Source organism: Trichosurus vulpecula, chromosome 2 (assembly GCF_011100635.1).
Source record: "Trichosurus vulpecula isolate mTriVul1 chromosome 2, mTriVul1.pri, whole genome shotgun sequence".
NCBI classification, from domain to species: Eukaryota; Metazoa; Chordata; class Mammalia; order Diprotodontia; family Phalangeridae; genus Trichosurus; species Trichosurus vulpecula.
The window spans coordinates 164656067-164676461 of NC_050574.1; the positions used below are offsets into that span (position 1 = coordinate 164656067).

At 40.5% G+C, this 20395-nt stretch overlaps 1 protein-coding gene across 1 annotated transcript; it reads right to left on the minus strand.

The window, feature by feature from the left end:
* Positions 1 to 13565: 13565 nt before the first annotated feature.
* Positions 13566 to 14609, minus strand: LOC118836099 (prostate and testis expressed protein 2-like). Its single transcript, XM_036743452.1, has 3 exons — positions 14561 to 14609; positions 14125 to 14286; positions 13566 to 13702 (listed from the first exon to the last, which is right to left on the minus strand). The coding sequence occupies exons 1-3, from the start codon at positions 14607 to 14609 to the stop codon at positions 13566 to 13568; spliced, it is 348 nt and encodes a 115-aa protein (XP_036599347.1).
* Positions 14610 to 20395: the final 5786 nt, after the last annotated feature.

The window sequence follows — 20395 nt, forward strand, 5'->3', positions numbered from 1 at the left end:
TAATGTGAGTAACCCAAAATAGGACATACCACAGTATCCTGTCTTTCAACCTGTTTTGGTCCACAGTCTAGCCCTTGCATCCTTTGACGCTTTATTCTGGCAGAAACCTTGAAACTGGGTAAAATGGTTTTCACAGCAGATCAGCCTTGAGCCCCAGTAACAGGGACCTTAACCAACCAGCTTTTGCCCTGTTTCTCCTGGCATATCCCATTATCAATATCAGTGTGCTGCCCTTCCATGGTAACCACTTTATGTGAAGACAGGTCCAGCTAGGGATGCTGACCAGATGCTAGATTCCTTAGAGGACATAGGAACAAATGCTTTACTACTGATCAGGCTGACTAAACCCTCAGAGAGCTACCAAAAATGTTATGTGAGGGACAACCTGAGCTCAAAACCACTTGGATTCATGTTTTTCTGTTGCAGTTATGGAGACTTATTTTGGCATAACCAGCAGGTTTCTGGATTCTGCATATGTTCTTATAAATTCTGTATATATTCCAACTTTGTGGGGGTGAAATTACCTACAAGTGCATCATCTGCTGTCAGACTCTGTGACATATACACCCCTTCCTCATGCTGTACTGGCTGCCATCCTGACTGCTAGGTTGCTGATAATCTGATTAATGTCCTGGAGCTTTCAAAGGAATAGTTCATACATCACTGGGTGTATTGCCTCCTGCTGAGTGGTTTAGACCATGTGATGTCATTTCTACTCCCAACTCTGTTACATCCCACCCTCAATTTATGAAGTATGGATGGTCTTAGTAGGGGAACGTAACACTCAATCAGGCAGAATGGGATCCCAATAATGTCCTAGAGAAGACTGGGCAATGCCACAGGTTACAGTAACTAATAGCCTACTCTTAGCCCTTATGTCTTCCCACAATCTCTAATTTTCTAGCATCTGTTGTCCTCCTATTGTTCTATAGAAAGGACGGGGCCTTCTAATGAATTGATCATACACAAGAAGGGTACAAGTAGTCACGGACTGAATCTTTCCTGAGGTTTGCCTTCATTTGTTAGAGACCTTCACCCTAGATCTCCTTGAAGACCCCGCTTTATTTTATGCTACTGATCCTTGCCTGTCCCCCAAGATATCCTGAGCTCTCATGGCTTAGGCTTGAATGAAAATATTTTGACCTTAATTCAACCGAATCAAAGTAGGTTTCAAGAAAAATTTACTTGGAAATTAATAGAAAGGGTAATATAAAACAAGGAGCAGAAATTTAACATGATCAAATTTTAAAGTAATAATATATATGTTCTTCCATGTAACCCCATCTGTGTGTATCTAATCTCTAATTATAGACATAGTCATGGGCTCAGAGGGGAACAGGACTAGAAGCAGCCTAGCCTATGGAGTAGAAAAAAAGGGAAGGATAGAAGTGTGTGTGTGTGTGTGTGTGTGTGTGTGTGTGTGTGTGTGTGTGTGTGCATGTATGAGAGAGAGAGAGAGAGAGAGAGAGAGAGAGAGAGAGAGAGAGAGAGAGAAATCATTGTAGTTGAACAGAGTAGGGAAAATCTTTTACTTGTATTAAAAAATCATGTAAATGCAATTATTTTATTACAGTAGTTTTTTCTACAGTAAGTTTGCTTCTTTGTTGTCCTTCATTCTTGAAAAGGACCAATGACATCATGAAGTTGAAATCTTGACTTACAAGTGAATTGGATTTAAGTGAGGCAGAGTTGTCTGTGCAAACTCACCAGCCTCACTCTGTCCTCCAGAGTCATTTGAGTCCAGTGGCACAAGAGTCAAGATGATTGGAGATGGCCCAGGATGCAGAGGGGAACCTTGGCTTTTTAAAATTAAGTTCTTTCCCAGGTCTCAGTTTGTCTGAGGCAAGCCTCATTCAGTGACTAAAGTCTAGTAAGAATTGAAACAAAAGATAACCTAGTTTACTATCACAAAAGTATCTATCTGAGAGGGGAAGAACCTCAGAGTTTCTGGCTAGAACAGAAAAAGATATTTGTTTACAGTATCTGGCCACTGGACCCAGATGGCTCTGGAGGAGAAAGTGGGGCTGGTGACCTCGCGCAGCCCTCCTTCACTCAAGTCAAAGTCAACTGCAAGTCAGGTTATCATTTCCTTGATGTCATGGTTCAAACACAACCAGTAACAACAATTATTGACCATTCAATGAAAGCCAGAGTGATTTGGGTTTAAAGGTATAGTCAAGTAGCTCCATTTGAATCACAATGGACTTTTAAAAAGCCTGGTTTTCTAGAGCTATATTTCAAGGAACTATAAGTGAAAACTGAGCAGGACAAAGAGTAAATTGTCACAGCTTTTTGAAAAAAAAAACTAAAAGTGTTCAGTACATGAATCCAACCCATGACGGTCACAAATTCTTTCCAATCTTTGGCACATTCTACTGTAACAAAAGTGTATTTCCACCCTAGGAAGTAAAAAACATTTACTTTTCATGAGTCTTTCCCAGCCCCAGGTGATAAGCTGAGGATGGGGAACCCATTATAGGATCTTACCTTTTATTCTTCTACCAATATAAACATAGAAGTGTCCTAGGCATTTCTCATTTTAGCATATACCTATTATGTGACTGAACAAATGCCTTAGTTTTGCTGAGGTTTAGTTTCTTCTATAAATGAGTTTAATTGCACTACCTACTTCCCAGGAATGTTGTGAGAAATCCTAGAATATTATATAAATGAGATATGTTCATGTTGTTCCCACCCGAAGGTATCTATGCATCTCTCCAAGGCCCCAGCTTTCTCTGTGAGGATGACTTCAACCCATGGCTGAGTTGGCTAGATGAGGTCTGGAAGGGCTGTGTATCTTGCTTTCTTCGCCTTGAAAATCTCTGATGTAGTTAGAGCAGGATGAGCTTCTGAATCCATTGTGTGTTGTTGTGCAGGTAGCCTTGTCCTGCATACAGGCACCATTTTTAATATCTCACAGACAACAGATATGATTTTGCTTTTTGCTGTCAATTTTGAAAGGAAACCTGGTTCCCCACCTTGGAGGTGACAGAATTTATTATATTATCTCCTTCAAGCCACTCATTTCTGTCAAGCCCCAGTTAGATCTGGTCAAAGTTCAAAGAGAATATCTGAGTGTCCCCAAGGGAAAGGAAGGGGGCTGAGGAAGAATTGGGGATAATTTCTATTTTATCACCACTCATTTGATAATCAGACCTGGTCTTCGCACACATATGAGAGAGACCCCAGGAAAGCAACCCCAATACTCCATCCCTGGATTCACATCCCCCTCCCCCACAGAAGCAGAGAAGAGAGAGACCCAGTAGGAACAACCTGTTCACCTTATCCCTTGTGGGCTTCCTGGCAGTTGAGCCAATGGAAATATATTGCTGGTCACTGATACAGTGACCAGTGAAGGGGGCAGGCAATCCTAGCAATGACTGCTAATAATCTACCTCTCAGGAGTTATCACTTTATAATGTCTTGGAATATGGCCAAAAGGTAATTAGGAGCATGGTAAAGAACAGAAGAGGGAAAGGAAGCCTAACTACTCACTAACTGGCTCTTTCCTGTCCAATCCTTTCATGTACCCAGTTCAGCCATCCCCTTTCCAAGTACTCTTCACCTTTTGAGGTTTAGGGTTTTCCAGTTCTTTATTTTCTAGAAATCCAATTCTCCTAACTAATGCACAGATGAAAATGAACAGAAATTTAGCTAAATACTCTATCAGCAAGTATTTGGGCATACATTTCTTGTGCACTCAGCACTGTTAACATGTGCACTCTGCCTTCAAGGAGCTTACACTTTAACTTTTCCATCCACACATGGAAAGGAACAGATGGAGTAGGGATTTATAGAATAGAGTCATTCAGTCATAAAAATCTTAAAATGTTAGAGCTGGAAGAACTCTTTGAAATTATTTTTTCCTGAACCTATGATTTTACAGAGGAGAAACCTGACACAAGAGACATAAAAGTGGCTTGATCAAAGTCTCTTGTTATGCTATGCTATGTTATGTTATGTTAGTGGAAGAGCTAGGAACAGAACCCCAGGTTTCTGAATTCTAGTGCAGTTTTGTATCACTATGATGCTGCCACGTGACCTTCCCTCTGACCATGAACCTTTCATCTCCTGTTATATTCATCCCCTTAGGGCAGCTGGCACAAGGCCAGAAACTTCATCTATTCAAACAGGACCTTCTTCTATCTCTACTTCCACCTCCTGCTGTGCATGCCTCATCTCCAGAACCTGTTAGGAAGAGATCTGAACTTCCATCTGACCAAATGCGTTTGTTTCTTGCTTCATCTGTTCCCTGAGGATAGAGGAAGAGGAATATTGGTGGAAACAGGACTTCCATCTCTTACCATGGAGGTTTGGCTTTTATCTTTTGCTAGGCCTTATTTTGCCTAATCTTTACCCTTGGAGGGAAGAGGAGAGCCTTCCTTCCGGCCAGGAACCTTCTATCTCGTGATGTATGTCTCAGGTCTTTTCTCTAGCCTGCTCAAGGAAGAAGAATGGCACCTTTCACATAATGATTAATACACCCTTTGCATCTTAGTGAATGCAAACCCCTGTAGGTCATCATTCAAACCCTATTCCCCATCTCCTTATCATCTAGTTCCTTACTCCCATTGTCCTCCACCCTCCAACCCTAAAATCCCAAGCAAATGTTACCCATCCCTTCCACTGTGCCTTCTGGAATGTCTATGCCAGAGTCAAAAACTTACCTTCAGCTTTAATCTGTTTTCTCTCCTACTACATTTGTTTTTGAGCACAGCCTTCCTGCCCACTCTATTGGTTGCCCCCAATGAATGCAACATTGGAGAGTGGATATGGAGAATTTTCATCGAGACTTTTTTCCAGTTTTCCCAGACATTTTTATAAAATGGGGAGGTCTTTCCCAAGTAATTTGTTTTCTAGTTTATCAATCACTGGGTTGTTGAGTGCCATTGTTTCTCATTCTGCCTTTTCGAGTCTGTGGAATGAACTCTAATTCAATTTCTTAACTAATATGAGATAGTTTTGATGACAGCTACTTTCTAAAATTGTTTGAGTTCTGGAAGTGCAATTCCTTGTTCATCCACGGCTCTTTTCTTTATTTCTCTTGATATTCTGGATCTCCCCCCGTCAATGGATTTTTGGTTTTTTTTTATCGCATTCTGTAAAGTATTCCTTTGGTAATTTGATTTACACAGCACTAAAGGTGTAAACTCACTTTGTCAGTATTGGGGCACTGAATATTCCTCCTCCTATTTAAGCTGTTCTTGACTTCTTTAAGGAGAATTTTGTAACTGAATCAATGTAATATTTTGTATATTTAAGTAGTTTGATTTCCAGATATTCTGTGTATTTTGTAGTTATTTGCAATGGGATTACCCTTTCCATTGTGGCCTCTTAAATTTTATTATCATTACATAGAAATGATGTAACTTTCTGTGATTTTATTTCACATCCTCCCATTTTTCTGAAGCTGTTGTTTTGATTAGTATAATGATTGATTATTCAGCAGGACTTTCTAAGTCAACTGGCATCATCAGCAAATAAGGATAGTTTTTATGTCCTCTTTGTCTAACTTTATGACTTAAATCTTGTTCTCTTGTCTTATTTTTACTGGTCTCATTTCCAGGATTGTATCAAATACTAGTAGGGAAAATTGACATCCTTGCTTTGGTCCTCTGTTTATTGGCAATGGTTCTAGTTTATCCCTGTTGTATATGATAACTTTTGATTTTAGACTGATACTTTGCATGATATTAAAACGTTCCTCTATACCCACATTTTATAAGGCTTTTTCATAGCATAAATGAATTTTGTATTTTATTAATGTCATTTTCTTTATTGATTACATAAATAAGTACTTTGGGATTTTTTTCAAATTTATTTTTTTTCAATTAGCAAAAATATGCTTTCTTTTCCTTCTATTCCTCCTCTTAATTGAGAATACAAGAAAAACAAAGTTGCTGTAACAAACATGTGTAACTCAAATCCAAAAGCCTCTTGTTATGGGATCCTTTTGTCAGTAGTGGGAATCAATCCCCTAAGATTGCTTGAGGGGCAGGATGGAGTTAGGGAGATGGAGAGAAAGGGGAACTCTGGTATGTCTCCAAACTCCTTCATGGCTCTTCAGTCTCTTCAACTCCCTGGAGTCTCTGCAGGCTCTGTAGTCACTTTGGGTGCTTCTGGCTTCCAGCTCCAAGAGAAGACAGACAACTCCAACCCCACTTCAGGTTAACAGAGTAAATAAATAAGACTTTGGGAAGAATTCAACACGAGAGCAAGTGGCAGTCTCCATCATGTCCCTATCCCAGCTTGCTATCTTAGAGACTTGGGGAAATTTCTCTTTTGAGTGAGTCCTAGGAATCACTCTTGATTGTTGCTACCAATGGGAAAGCTCCTTCACTCAGTATGGTCTAGAATATATTTTCTTATGTATATTTTCTCATATTTCTGCTTTGACATGGATAAAAAAGATTTCTTAGCTACTTATCATGAGTGTTCATTGTGGAATTGGTATTTTGTAGGAATGGAATCCAACCTTGGATGTAAAGCTCAGGTTCTCCTTTCTTTGTTAATGAACAGCAATCAGCAGTTTAGTTTGAACATGAAAATCACTTAAAATAATAGTATTTAAGGGAGCAGGCAGATTTAATTCTAGCCAACATTCCTTCTCACTGAGGAGAAGTGGCTAAGCTTTGGGCTCCAACCTCCTGCTTTTCCTCTTGGCAGGAATTAAAGTCTCCCTTTGAGAAGGTGAGGAGCAGGAGGAGAAGAGGCTGGAGATGTTTATTCTTTCTTCCACAATGTTACTCCCTTCATACATGCAATGGAGCAGTTTTATCACACATATATGATCAACAAAACATATTTCCTCATTGATCATGTCCAAAAGAATTTTTGTGTGTGTATTCCTTCTTCCTCTAACCTGTTCAGATGAGAATGAAGTTCAAGTATCAGCCACATCTACCCTTGCTTTTTGTTTCTATAGACTTTTACATTCTCTTTCCTCTACTGTACCTCTCTTTACTTCTCTTTCCCTTCTTCTTTTTAGATCATTAAGGCATAATCAAAACTCTCCCAAGCTTTCTGTCTAATTAGATTCCTTGCATTAACCCTGATGGTAGTAGGGTTTTAATGGGGATACATCTATCAACCCCGTACAATAGAATGTAAGTGTTTTTTTAGTCCCTTATAAGGGTTCATTTGTGCTTACCTTTTAATGTTTTAAAAATTCATTTGAATAAAGTTGAGAATAATTTGTGTAGTATTGATATCAATTGCTTTTCAAAAATATGAAAGAATTTTACTGTTAATTCATCAGGACCAGAATTTTTTTATTTCATAGTTCCTTTATAGGTAGCTTCATTTCCTTTTCTGTGGATGATTTATTTAATTTATTTTTAGTTTTCAACATTCATTTCCACAAGATTTTGAGTTACCAATTTTCTCCCCATCTCTACTTTTCCTCCACCCCAATGTGACCTGTATTCTGATTAGCCATTTCCCCAGTCTGCTGTCCCTTCTATCACCCTGCTCCCTGCCCCTTATTCCCTTTCCCCTTACTTTCTTTTAGGACAAGATAGATCTCTATACCCCATTGCCTGTATATCTTATTTCCCAGTTGCAAGTAAAAACAGTTTTTTTTAACATTTGTTTTTAGAACTTTGAATTCCAGTTAGTTCGTCTCCCTTCTTTCCTTCCCATCCACCCTCCTTGAGAAGGCAAGCAACTCAGTACAGGTTATGCATGTATCATTATGCAAAGCACTTTCATAATAGTCATATTGTAAAATACTAACTCTATTTCCCTCCATCCTATCCTATCCCCCTTTATTCAGTTTTCTTCTTCAATGCTGTCCCTTTTCAAAAGTGTTTGGTTTTGACTACCTCCTACCCCAATCTGCCCTCCCTTCTATCATCCCCCTATCCTCTTTCCCCTGACCTTCCTATAGAGTAAGATACCCTATTTTTAAGGTGTTATTTTCTTCAATATTTTTTGGGTCTAATTTAGTGAGGTGTTGACTCATTTTTAATGATTTTCTTGCATCACTCTCATTTCTCTTCCCAATTTTCCCTCTATTTCTCTTACTTTATTTTCCAAATCCTTCTTGAGCTCCTCCATAGCCTGAGACCAATTCATATTTTTTTGGGGAGGCTTTTGATGTAGGATCTTTGACTTTGTTGACTTCTTCTGGCCTATGTTTTGATATTCTTTGTCACCAAAGTAAGATTCTATAGTCTGAGTCCTTTTACACCGTCTGCTCATTTTCCCAGCCTATTACTTGACTTTTTGAGCTCTTTGTCAGTGTATGACTACTTTCAGAGTGGAGAGTGCTCTGTCTCAAGCTTCAAGGGTTTTGTGCTGCTGCTTTCAGAGCTACTTCTTTTCTGAGGTGGTGTTATACTCCTCTCCTGGCCTGTGCTCTGGTGTGTGAGTTCAAGCACTCCTTTCTGCCATGTAACTACCCGGAGGACTCCCTCTCCACTGCCACAACAAGCTCTGCCACCCCAGTGCTCCTCCTCCCTCAAGAACTGCAAACCAGGATTGTGACCCAGATCCAAGCAGGGCAAAGCAAGAGAATCCTGCCTCAGCTCCAGCAAAGAGATCCCTGCACTCCTGCTCTGATCAGCCACTTGATTCCCCCCACTTTCTGTGGGCCTGGAGCTCCTGAAGCAGCCACTGCTGCTGCTGCTGCTGCCTCTGCAGCCACCTTCACTGCCCCAGGGCTGGGGCCAGACCACCCCTTCTCTTACCCAGGTCCAATAGTTTTCCACCTTACTTGCTATACTGTCTTTGGCATTTGTGGGCTGAGAAGTTTGGAAACTGCCACAGTTCAGCGATTCAGAGCCCTGAGGCCTGCTCCACCTGGTGTGCTCTGGCTTGTTTGGTTCTGGTGCAGCCCACACTGGACTGTCCTCCACTCCCAGCATGGTGTGATAGACCCTTCCCAGTGACCATTCAGGCTGTCTTGGGCTGGTGACTTGTTTCACTCTGTCATTTTGTGGGTTCTGTAGCTCCAGAATTTGTTTAGTGTCATTTTGTATAGATGTGTAAAGAGATTTGGAGGAAAGCTCAAGCAAGTCCCTGTTTTCATGCTGCCATCTTGGCTCTGCCCCCAGCTGAATTATTTAAGGTCTCTCTTTGGTTTTTGGTTAGTTTATCTGTCAGTTAGAAAGCATTTATTAAGTGCTTGTTATGTGCTAGGTACTATGCTAAGCATGGAGATGGAAAGGTAAAAGATAGCCCTTGCTCTCAAGGATCTTACAATCTAATGGGGGGATTAAATAAGTAAATACATACATACAAAAAGATCATATATATATATATTTATGTGTATATATATATATATGTAATGTTACACATACACATACACACTCACACACACATATACATATATATGTTACACATATAAACACGCACACACACACACACACACACAAACATATATATAGCGTAAGTGAAAATAATTAAAAGAAAGATGGTATAAAATTAAGAGCAGTTGGGAAAAAACTTCCCGTAGAAAACGGGATTTTACTTGGGACTTAAAGGGAGCAAGGGAAGCCAGTTGGTAGAGTTGGGGAGGGAGAGTATTCCAGGCATGAGGGACAGGTTGAGAAAATGCCTGAATGGAGAAGTGGTATGTCTTGCTAATGGAACAGGAAGGTGTCATTGGATTGAAGAGTAAGTGTTGGGGAGCAAGGTGTAGGAAGCCTGGAAAGGTAGGAGGGGGATAGGTTCTGAAGGACTTTGAAATCCAGAGGATTTTGTATTTTATTCTGGGTGTGATAGGGAGTTAGTGAAATTTATTGAATATATGTTTCAGATGTAAGTAACGTGGAAAGGTCCTCTGGTCCTTTGGGTATAAAGGTAAATGCCTCTTCTTTAATGTCATTTCCACTGATAAAATCACGCATGTTTCTGATTTGGAACCATTTGACAATGCCAAGTACTCTGGGGCCAAGAACTTTATTTTCTGGGTCTTTAGTGTTTGTGGATATACCAACTTCTGGAGTAGTTGCCAGGTTACATCTCTCTAGGGGTTGCTTTATAAGATGTTAGAGATCTTTACCCGAGATATATTTGATGAACCCTCTGGATTTTATGCCACTTGTCCTTTCCTGACCCCTAAAGGTATCCTGATGATCCTCAGGTCTGCTGAGCTAAGCAAGAATGAAAATGGTTTTGCCTTTATTCAACTGAATCAAAATAGTAGTTCAATTAGACAGAAGTGTATTTTCTAAACCTATGTTTACTAGCCAAAATTAAAAATAGGAAATTAATCATGGAGGCCTGAGGAATGTCTAACCTCAAGTCAGACTGAGAATATTGACAGTATATATGCCTTTAGTGACCATGGAACCAAGGTATACTGTATCCTAAATGCACAACTTAGTTGTGTCTTCCAAAGAGCTTGTCTCCTAGATTGAGGAATATTGCTATGGAGTTGAAATGTCCATTTCACCCAAGGGTTGGTGAAACAGACGGCTCTACTTTAGCTCTCCTTTTAATGTCCCCACTGCTTTATGCTTCCACCCTATGGAAGAAAAGGCATTTTCCCCTTGTCTGATGCCTGGAGATGACAGAACTTTGTTTTCCTAAAAAAGCTGGACTTTATAAAATAAAAGAGTGTTGATGTAGTCAACTATCCTTTTTAGGGATAAGACATTGTACCTTAACTGAGAACTTCAGTTAAAGTCTGAAGCTCCACACATTCAGAGCCATATCTGGGAGTGACTTTAGGGTCAGTAAAGTACTGCCAATTGGTGGCCCTGTGAGATTGTCACAGAACAATAACATGGCACAGACAAAGTGAGATGCTAAAGATGTAGATCTTACAAAGACTGCATATCCGATTGAGACTGCATACCAGAAAACAACAATGGGAATCAGTTTGATGATATCAGAGACTGGAGGACTTGCAGCACTGGAGGCATACTCCATGCTTGTGTTTTGGAGCACACATATTCTCTACATAAATGCCTCTCCCTACATAATGCCCCGGAGTGTTCACTCTTCCCACTGATGTTATATTACCTCAACATATGAGGGAAATGTTTTATTGTCACTTTTATTACTGCACCATTGCACTTATTTTGAGCTAATTCTGCCTTCTGATTAAGTATAAACATAAACACATTTAGTGATGACAATGATTTAAGGTTTTAAGTGGATGAACAATCCTATGGTACCTTAAATCCTTGTTGCATGGACTCACTGTGGGGAAATCCTTCCAGGTGCTACATTAGAAAGGAGATTAATAAGAGAAGGTCAACTAAAATGTTGAAGGCTCTCAATTCCATATCATATGAATATCAGTGAAAGGATATCAGGATGTTTACTTTGAAGAAGAAAGGTTTCAGAAAACTCAAGATAGCCATCTTCAAGTACTTGAAATGCTGTCATGTAGAAGAGGAATTTGTTGTTCATTCATGAACACATTTGGGTTTTTTTTTGAGTAGGGATACTGGAGTTATTTGCCATTTCCTTCTCCAGCTCATTTTACAGATGAGGAAAATGAGGCAAACAAGGTCAAGTGACTTGCCCAGGGTCACACAGCTGGTAAGTGTCTGAGGCTAAATTTAACTTCATAAAGATGAGTCTTCCTGATTCCAAACCCAGTCTCTATCCATGGTGTCACCTAGTCACAAAGGAAAGAACTGGGAATAATATTTGGAAGTTCTAAGGAGGGCAATTTTGGCTTGCCATTAAGAAAGTTCCTCAGAATTATAGCTGTGTAAAAGTGGAACAGCCTTAAGAGTTTGTTCCTCTCACAGGCATCTTCAAAAAGTAGCTGTATGTCAACTTTACTTATTGGGTGTGTTGTATTGAGGATTCTTTTTGGGTGCCAGTTGGTTGATGGGGCTTCTGAGTGCCCTTTCAAGCCTGAAATTTTGATTCTTTGAGAGGGTATGAGTGGGTGAAAATAAATTATTTCTATGATATATTCTCTCTCTCATATTCTGTCATCTAGGGTCAATGTGACCCAGAAAAATGGGACGGAATCTTTCTGTTGTCCTTGAACTTGACAGAAAAGTAGATGACCAGAGATAAAGGAAAATTGCCTTCCTTGTAAGTCTCTAGAAGAGATAAAAATAGTTCTGTTAGGCCTGGATAAATCAAATAATGGTCTCTGGTCTCGGGTGTACTGGGCTTGGGGGACTAGATACTGTGGTCTCTGAGATATGAGCATCTCTAAGTAAGACATTTCCTTAGTAGGTCAAGGCTGGACTTTGTAATTATCTGCTACCCATAAATCATTATTATTACATTTCCCTTCCCATCCAGGAGGGTGAAGGCATGAAATCTAGTGCTGACTCTTAGACTTTCACTCTGATTTTGACTGCTGTTTAATTTCTACATCTACAAACTATGGATCTCTGCTATGTTCACTCCTCTGAAAAATTCCTATCCTCAAACTCCACAGGCTTATTTTACTACGGACACCTTGGGTCAAGTTCACCAATCTAGGCTGGTTGAATAAAGTCTTCCTATAACAGGACCTGTGAATGAAGAGTTGTAGTGTGCCAATTTCAGTATCAAAAGTCGTCCTCTGGCTCTTGGTTCTCTTTTTTATAAAACCTGTACGTAATTCCCACCTTTTATGGGTGGAATTGTGTACAAGAGCATTCTCCTATTGTCACCCCACAGAGAACCCAAATTATCCTGCACTGGCTGCCTCACTGAGTGCTAAGTGGCTGATAGCTGAACAGTAGTCCAGGGATTTTAGAGGAGCTGTTCCTTACTGTGTCCCTGGGGGCACTGCCTCCTGCAGAGTGGCCTGGCCTGCTGATTATCCCCTTTTCCTGCCAACTCTGAACATTTTGTCCATGGTTTAATCCCTGAAATGTGGGTAGTATTGATGTTCATTTAGGTATGATTCTCTAACCCCTGTCTCAAAGTTCATTGGCATGGAATTCTTTCCTTATTGGTAGAGATACAGGCCCTGCTCTGCGGTCCCATACAAATGGGCTTTGTGGGAGGGGTTAGAATAGCATTTTAGAAATGACCCAGAGGAGACTGGTGGATACCAGGGGTCACAGTGACAAAGAGTATTCCTCTAGTCTCCATGCATCTTTGTAATCCCTTGTTTTCTAGCATTTCTCAGAGTACCATCTCCATCTGTTCTATAGACTGATCAAAACCTTGAAACGAAATGAACCGCATTAGGAAGGGAAAATCATCACAGCCCAATCCCAGATTTGGGCCCATCTGAGGTGTGCCTTCCTTTGTAAGAAACCCTTACCCCAGATTTAATGAGTGACCTCAGTGTCTACCTGACCCTCCCCAATCTCCCAAGGGTATCCTGGGGATCCCCAGCTTTCTTGACCTAGGCATGAATGAAAATGAGTTTTTCCTTTACTCAACTGAAGGAAAGAAAATTTTACTTGTAAATGAAGGGAAAGGGTAACAAGACAAATTTTGGAGCAGTACATAGGCTCTTCCATTTAACCCCACCTGTGTGTATGTGACCCCTAATCACAGAGCCAGTCATGGCCCTAAAGGGGAGCAGGACTTAGAGAAGTCTGTGGGGTGAGGGAGATGGGGAGGGGATGTGTGTGGGTGGGGGAAAAAGCTATTATTGCAATGGGATTAAGCAGGTTGCACCACACCCCACTTCTGTTGAAAAATCATGCAAGTGCATTTTTTATATTGCATCGGTTTTTTTCTGAACAGCAAATGTTCACCAAACGATACCAAGCCATGAATATCACACGCTCTCCGCAAGTGTCAACACATTCCATTTTAGCATAAGTATAGGCCCACCCTAGGAAGGGAGAAGCATTCACCTTTGAAGAGTTTCCCTCAGTCTCAGATCATAATCTGCTAGAGAAATTCCACCCCAGAATCTGCCCCCCTACATTTGAAATATAGATATAGAATTGGAATATTCTCAGCCATATCCTGACTAGATTACTTTGGTCAAGTGCCTTAATCTTCCTCAGTTTCATTTTCTTTTCCTATAAGATGGGGATCATAATATTTGCAGTTTCTACCTTCCACTGATGATGTTAGGAAGCTCACATTTACGTATAGAGATAAGCTATTATTCATCCCATTCCCTCTTGTTAGCTGCATCCAATGCCCCCAGGATTTCATTCAGTAATAGGGACCCCAGCCACCCCCACCCATGGATTAAACTGTCCAAATAAACAAGAGCAGCAGAGTCTGATGCACTTGCTTCCTCACCTTTAACTTCTTGAGAGTATTCATACACAGATTGGCTTCTGCATCCTTTCTTTACCTTCGTAACACAGGTACCTTCACGTTCCAAACAGAAGCCTTTTCTATATTTTTGACAGGTAGCACACACAACTTCCTTTACCTTTTTACCCAACTTTGGCTCCCCACCTTGGAGGCAACATAGAATGTATTACATTACCTTAAGATCACTCACTCTTGTCCAAGAACACTTGGTGTGTATCTCAATCCCCAATCGACATGTGGACCTAGGGAAAGCTAAGGGAAGAAGCCTAGGATCCCAAAGGAAGGGAAGGGTCTGAGGAAAAAATATGGAGTCTTTTCTAATATCTCACCCCTCATCTGATAGTAAGACTTGGGATTAGAGCAGATACAGGAGAGACCCCCTCGGGCAATAACCCCAGCACAACATCCCATGACTCACCTCTCAAAAGGCAGAACAGAGAGAGGCCCAGCAAGAACATCTTGTTCATCTTATTCTTTGTCTGTGTAGACTTCATGTGTGGTTGCTATCTAAATATAAGAATGGCCAGGCTCACGTGTTGCATGGAGAGATATCTAACCTGGAATCTGGCCTGCCTCTCTCTTAGTGAGATGGTGATTTCCACCTTTGTGGGGGACAGGAAGAGAGGGGTTACTGGCTCTTTGCTGCTTCCTTTATCTATTTTCAACAGGGGCATTGGTTTAGAATTGAATCTCTCATATTTATAGTCTATTATAGTCTATTTATAGTTACATCGGTAATATTTATATTCTATTGGCATAATCATTTTGGGGCCCCCAGAATCAATACTTAATCAACAAGCATTTACTGAATTCACTATATGCCCGGCTAAGTGCTGGGGATACCTGTAATGAAAGGTAAAAACAATTGTGCCCTCAAGAATCACATTTTATAATGTTGCTGGTGGTCAATACAACAGTCAAAAACTATGTACAAAGAAGATATATTCAGGAGAAATTGGCAATCATCTCAGAGAGAAGGCACTAAGATTAAATGTGAACAACACAGAATTTTAGGTTAGACTTGAATGAGGCTGGAGGGTGGAGAAGAAGTGGAAGAATATTCCCAGAATGTTAAACAACCAGTAAAAATGCACAGAATGGGGCAATAGAAAAGCAGCAAGAACACCAATGTCGCTGGGTGGTAGGATAATGGGAGGGGAGGAAAATGTAAGAAGATTGGAAAGGTAAAAAAGGGTCAGTTATGAAAGACTCTAAAATCCAAACAGCAGCTTTAATATTTGATCCCAGAGGTAATAGGAAGCCAGTGGAATCGACTTAATTGGGGGAAGGAATACCATCATCATTACTTTTTTTAAGAAAGAAAATTTTGGCAGCTGACTGGAGAATGGACTAAAGTGGAGAGACTTAAGTCAGGGAGACAAGGCAAAAGGCTATTTTTAGTACCCAAAGCACGACGTGATGAGGGCCAGAGTGACAGCAGTGTTAGAAGAAGAGAGAAGGAGGTAGATGCAAGAGATATTCTGAAGGTAAAGTTGATAGGACTTGGCAACAGATTCAATATGAGGGATGAGAGGGAATAAAGATAACATGTAGATTGTAAGTATGGATGTTGCCCTTGGCAGTAAAAGGAAAATTAAGAACAGGGGAGGATTTGTTGGGGGAACGGGGTGGGAGGGAGATAATAGGTTTAATTTTGGATTTGTTGAGATAAAAATGATTATGGGACACCCAGTTTCAGATGTGCAATAGACAGTTGGAGATGTGAGACTGGAGGTCAGGAGAACAGTTAGGGCTGGGTAAGGAGTTCTGAGAATCATCAGAATAGAGATAATAATTTAATCCATGGGAGTTGATGAGATCACCAAGCAAAGCAGTATATGGAGAGGTGAGAAGAGGGCCAAAGACAGTCTTGGTGCACACCCATGGTTATCAGACACAATCTGTATGAAGATCAAACAAGGGAAACAGAAGGAATGATCAGACATGCAGGAGGAGAACAATGAGAGATCAGTGTCACAAAACCTAGAGAAAGTAGAGTACCAAGGAAAAGAGGGTGATTGACAGAGTCAAAGGTGGCAAAAAGGACAAGAAAGATCAGGACTGAAGAAAAAGCCACTGGATTTGGCATTAACAAGTCATTGGTAACTTTGGAAAGAGTGGTTTCAGTTGAATGATGAGGTCAGAAGCCAGATTGCAGAGAATTAAGAAGAGATTGGATAGCAAGGGATTAGAGCCACTGATTGTGGATCCTTTCTGAAAGAGTTTAGCTTCAAAAGGGAAGAGACATATGAGGCAATAGCTAGCAGGAATGGTGAATCAAGTAAGAGCTTTTTGAGGATTGCGGGATGATGATACAAGAATGTTTCTAGTGAGTAAAGAAATAGACAACAGCTAGGAAGAAACTGGAGAAAACTGAGAAAGTGGGGAAGATAGAGGTGGCCAGTTGCTGAAGGAGATGGAATAGAATGGGATCATTTGTGCATGTGGAGAGATTTGCTTTGGCAATGAGAAGGACCACATCCTTAAGTGAGATAAGGGTGGAGGATTCTTTAGATAGAGAAAGCATCTTGAGTTACGTGAGATAAGGAGTGGAGAAAAGAGAGCTCTTCGGAAATCACCTCAATTTTTGTAGTGAAACCTGAAGCAAGGTTTTCATTTGGGGGGGGCTTTAGAGGTTTGAAGTGGGATGAAATGTTTGGAAAAGTTGTTCTGGTCAATGGGATAGTGAATTGATTAGTGAGATATATAGAAATTGCTTTGCTGAAGAGGGGGACATTTGAGATTATGTAATGTAAATTTGTAGTGGACCCATTTGGCATGGTTTCATGATTATCTACAGTTTCATTTAGTACTACATGAATAGGGTCCAAGTGCTCCTGTGACCACATACCTTATAACTTCCATCTCCTGCTGTGTAGAGCTTGTCCCCTGAGGGAAGCCAGCATGGGGTTGGACATTCTCATTAGACCCAAAGGGCATGCCTAATCCACAAAGCAATGACTCCTATCTGTGCCAGAACTAGGCTTCTTCTACCTCCTGCTGCCAGCCCAGTCTCCTGGTTGAGATGTAGAAAATCTCCAATGCAAAGAGGAAAAACTCACTCTTTGACTTTAGGCCTTCTATCTCTTTCTGTGACTGTGCATGGTTGGCCCAGCACTAGGGTTACGGTAGTGGTACAGCTGTGGGGCTGCTTCCAGAGCTCTAGCTATGGTTACGTCCAGCCCCAGACCCACCTGGTGGGAACAATCAAGCTGCAGATCAGATCGGGAGTGCTGAGCCTGCTTAGATCTGGGTCGTGGCCTTGGTTGGCTGTTCATGGGGGAAGGCAAACATTGGAGTGGCAGAGCTTGCTGTGTAGAAGTAGCTCTGAAAACAGCAACACAGTCCTTAAAGCTTGGGACAAAGTAGTCTCTATTCTACAAGCAGTCATACCCTGAGAGAAAACTGAAGGGTCAAGTAGTTGTCTGGGAACATGAACAGGCAGCAAAAAGGGACCCAGATTCAGACTCAGACTTTGGAATCTTTTTTGGTGACAAAGAAGATCAAAACTTACAGTCAGAAGAAGTCAACAAAGTCAAAGAGCCTACATCAAAAGCCTCCAAGAACAAATATGAATTGCTCTCAGGCCATGGAAGAGCTCAAAAAGGATTTGGAAAAGCAAGTAAGAGAAGTAGAAGAAAAATTGGGAAGAGAAATGAGAGTGATGCAAGAAAATCATGAAAAACAAATCAAAGACTTGCTAAAGGAGATGCAAAAGTACTGAAGAAAATAACACCTTAAGAATAGAATGACTCAAATGGCAAAAGAGCTCCAAAAATCCAATGAGGAGAAGAATGCCTTGGAAGGCAGAATTAGACAATTGGAAAAGGAGGCCCAAAAGACCACTGAAAAAATACTACCTTAAAAATTAGATTGGAGCAAGTGGAAGCTAGTGACTTTATGAGAAATCAAGATATTATAAAACAGAACCAAAGGAATGAAAAAATGGAAGACAATGTGAAATACCTCTTTGGAAAAACCACTGACCTGGAGAATAGATCCAGGAGAAATAATTTTAAAATTATTGGACTACCTGAAAGCCATGATCCAAAAAAGAGCCTAGACATCATCTTTCAAGGAATTATCAATGAAAATTGCCCTGATATTCTAGAGCCAGAGGGTAAAATAGAAATTGAAAGAATCCACAGATAGCCTCCTCAAATAGATCCTACAAAGGAAACTCCTAGGAACATTGTCACCAAGTTCCAGAGCTCCCAGATCAATGAGAAAACATTACAAGCAGCCGGAAAGAAACAATTTGGGTATTGTGGAAACACAATCAGGATAATGCAAGATCTAGTAGCTTCAACATTAAGGGATCGAAGGGCTTGGAATATGATATTCTGGAGGTCAAAGGAGCTAGGATTAAAAGCAAGAATCACCTACCCAGAAAAACTGAGTATAATGCTCCCAGGCAAAATATATATATATTTTCAATAAAACAGAGGACTTTCAAGCTTTCTCAGTGAAAAGGACAGAGCTGAATAAAGAATGTGACAAGAATCAAGAGAAGCATGAAAAGGTAAACAAGAAAGAGAAATCATAAGGGACTTACTAAAGTGGAACTGTTTTGCTTACATTCCTACATGGAAAGATGATGTGTGTAATTCATGAGACCTTCTCAGTATTATGGTAGTTGGAGGGAATATACATATCTATAGACAGAGGGCACAGGGTGAGTTGAATATGAAGGGATGATATCTAAAAAAATAAAATAAAATTAAGGGATGAGAAAGGAATGTATTGAGAGAAGGAGTAAGGGAGAGATAGAATGGAGTAAATTATCTCACATAAAAGTGGCAAGAAAAAGCAGTTCATTGGAAGGGAAGAGGGGGCAGATGAGGGGGAATGAGTGAATCTTGCTCTCGTCAGATTTGACTTAAGGAGGGAATAACATACACATTCAATTGGATATCTTACCCCACATGAAAGTAGGGGGAAGGGGATAAAAAAGGGGGGATGATAGAATGGAGGGCAGATAGGGGGAAGAAGTAATAAAAAGCATACACTTTTGAAAAGGGACAGGGGTCAAGGGAGAAAACTGAATAAAGGGGGACAGGACAGGATGGAAGGAAATATAGTTAGTCTTTCACAACATGACTATTTATGATAGTCTTTGGCATAATGATACATGTGTGGCCTATGTTGAATTGCTTGCCTTCTTAGGGAGAGTGGATGAGGAGGGAAAAGGAGAGAGAATTTGGAGCTCAAAGTTTTAAAAATAGATTCTCAAAAAAGTTGTTTTTGTATGCAACTGGGAAATAAGATACACAGGCAAGGGGGCATAGAAATCTCTGTTGCCCTAAAAGAAAGTAAGGGGAAAAGGGATGGGGGGGGGGAGGGGAAGTGGGGTGACCAAAGGGAGGGCTGACTGAGAAATGTGGCAATCAGAATATATGCCATCTTGGATAGAAAATTTGTAACTCAAAATCTTGTGGAAATCAATGCTGAAAACTAAAAAAATATTAAATAGTAAAGTATGGAATTAAAAAAAAAAGATGTGGACTCTGTCTTGAAGGAGCTTACACTTTAACTTTTCCATCCACACATGGAAAACAACAGATGGAGTAGGGATTTATAGAATAGAATCATTCAGTCATAAAAATCTTAAAATGTTAGAGCTGGAAGAACTCTTTGAAATTATTTTATCCAAACCTATGATTTTACAGAGGAGAAACCTGACACAAGAGACATAAAAGTGGCTTGATCAAAGTCTCTTGTTATGCTATGCTATGTTATGTTATATTAGTGGAAGAGCTAGGAACAGAACTCCAGGTTTCTGAATTCTAGTGCAGTTTTGTATCACTGTGATGCTGCCAAGTGACCTTCCCCTGACCATGAAACTTTCATCTCCTGTTATACTTGTACCCTGAGGGCAGGTGGCAGAAGACCAGAAACTTCATCTATTCAAACAGGACTTCCCTCTACCCCTACTGTTGAAACTTCCACCTCCTGTTGTGCATGCCTCATCTCCAGAACCTGTTAGGAAGAGATCTGAACTTCCATCTGACCAAATGCTTTTTTTTTCCTGCTTCATCTGTTCCCTGAGGAAGAGGAATATTGGTGGAAACAGGACTTCCATCTCTTACCATGGAGGTTTGGCTTTTATCTTTTGCTAGGCCTTATTTTGCCTAATCTTTACCCTTGGAGGGAAGAGGAGAGCCTTCCTTCTGGCCAGGAACCTTCTATCTCATGATGTATGTCTCAGGCCTTTTCTCTAGCCTGCTCAAGGAAGAAGAATGACACCTTTCAC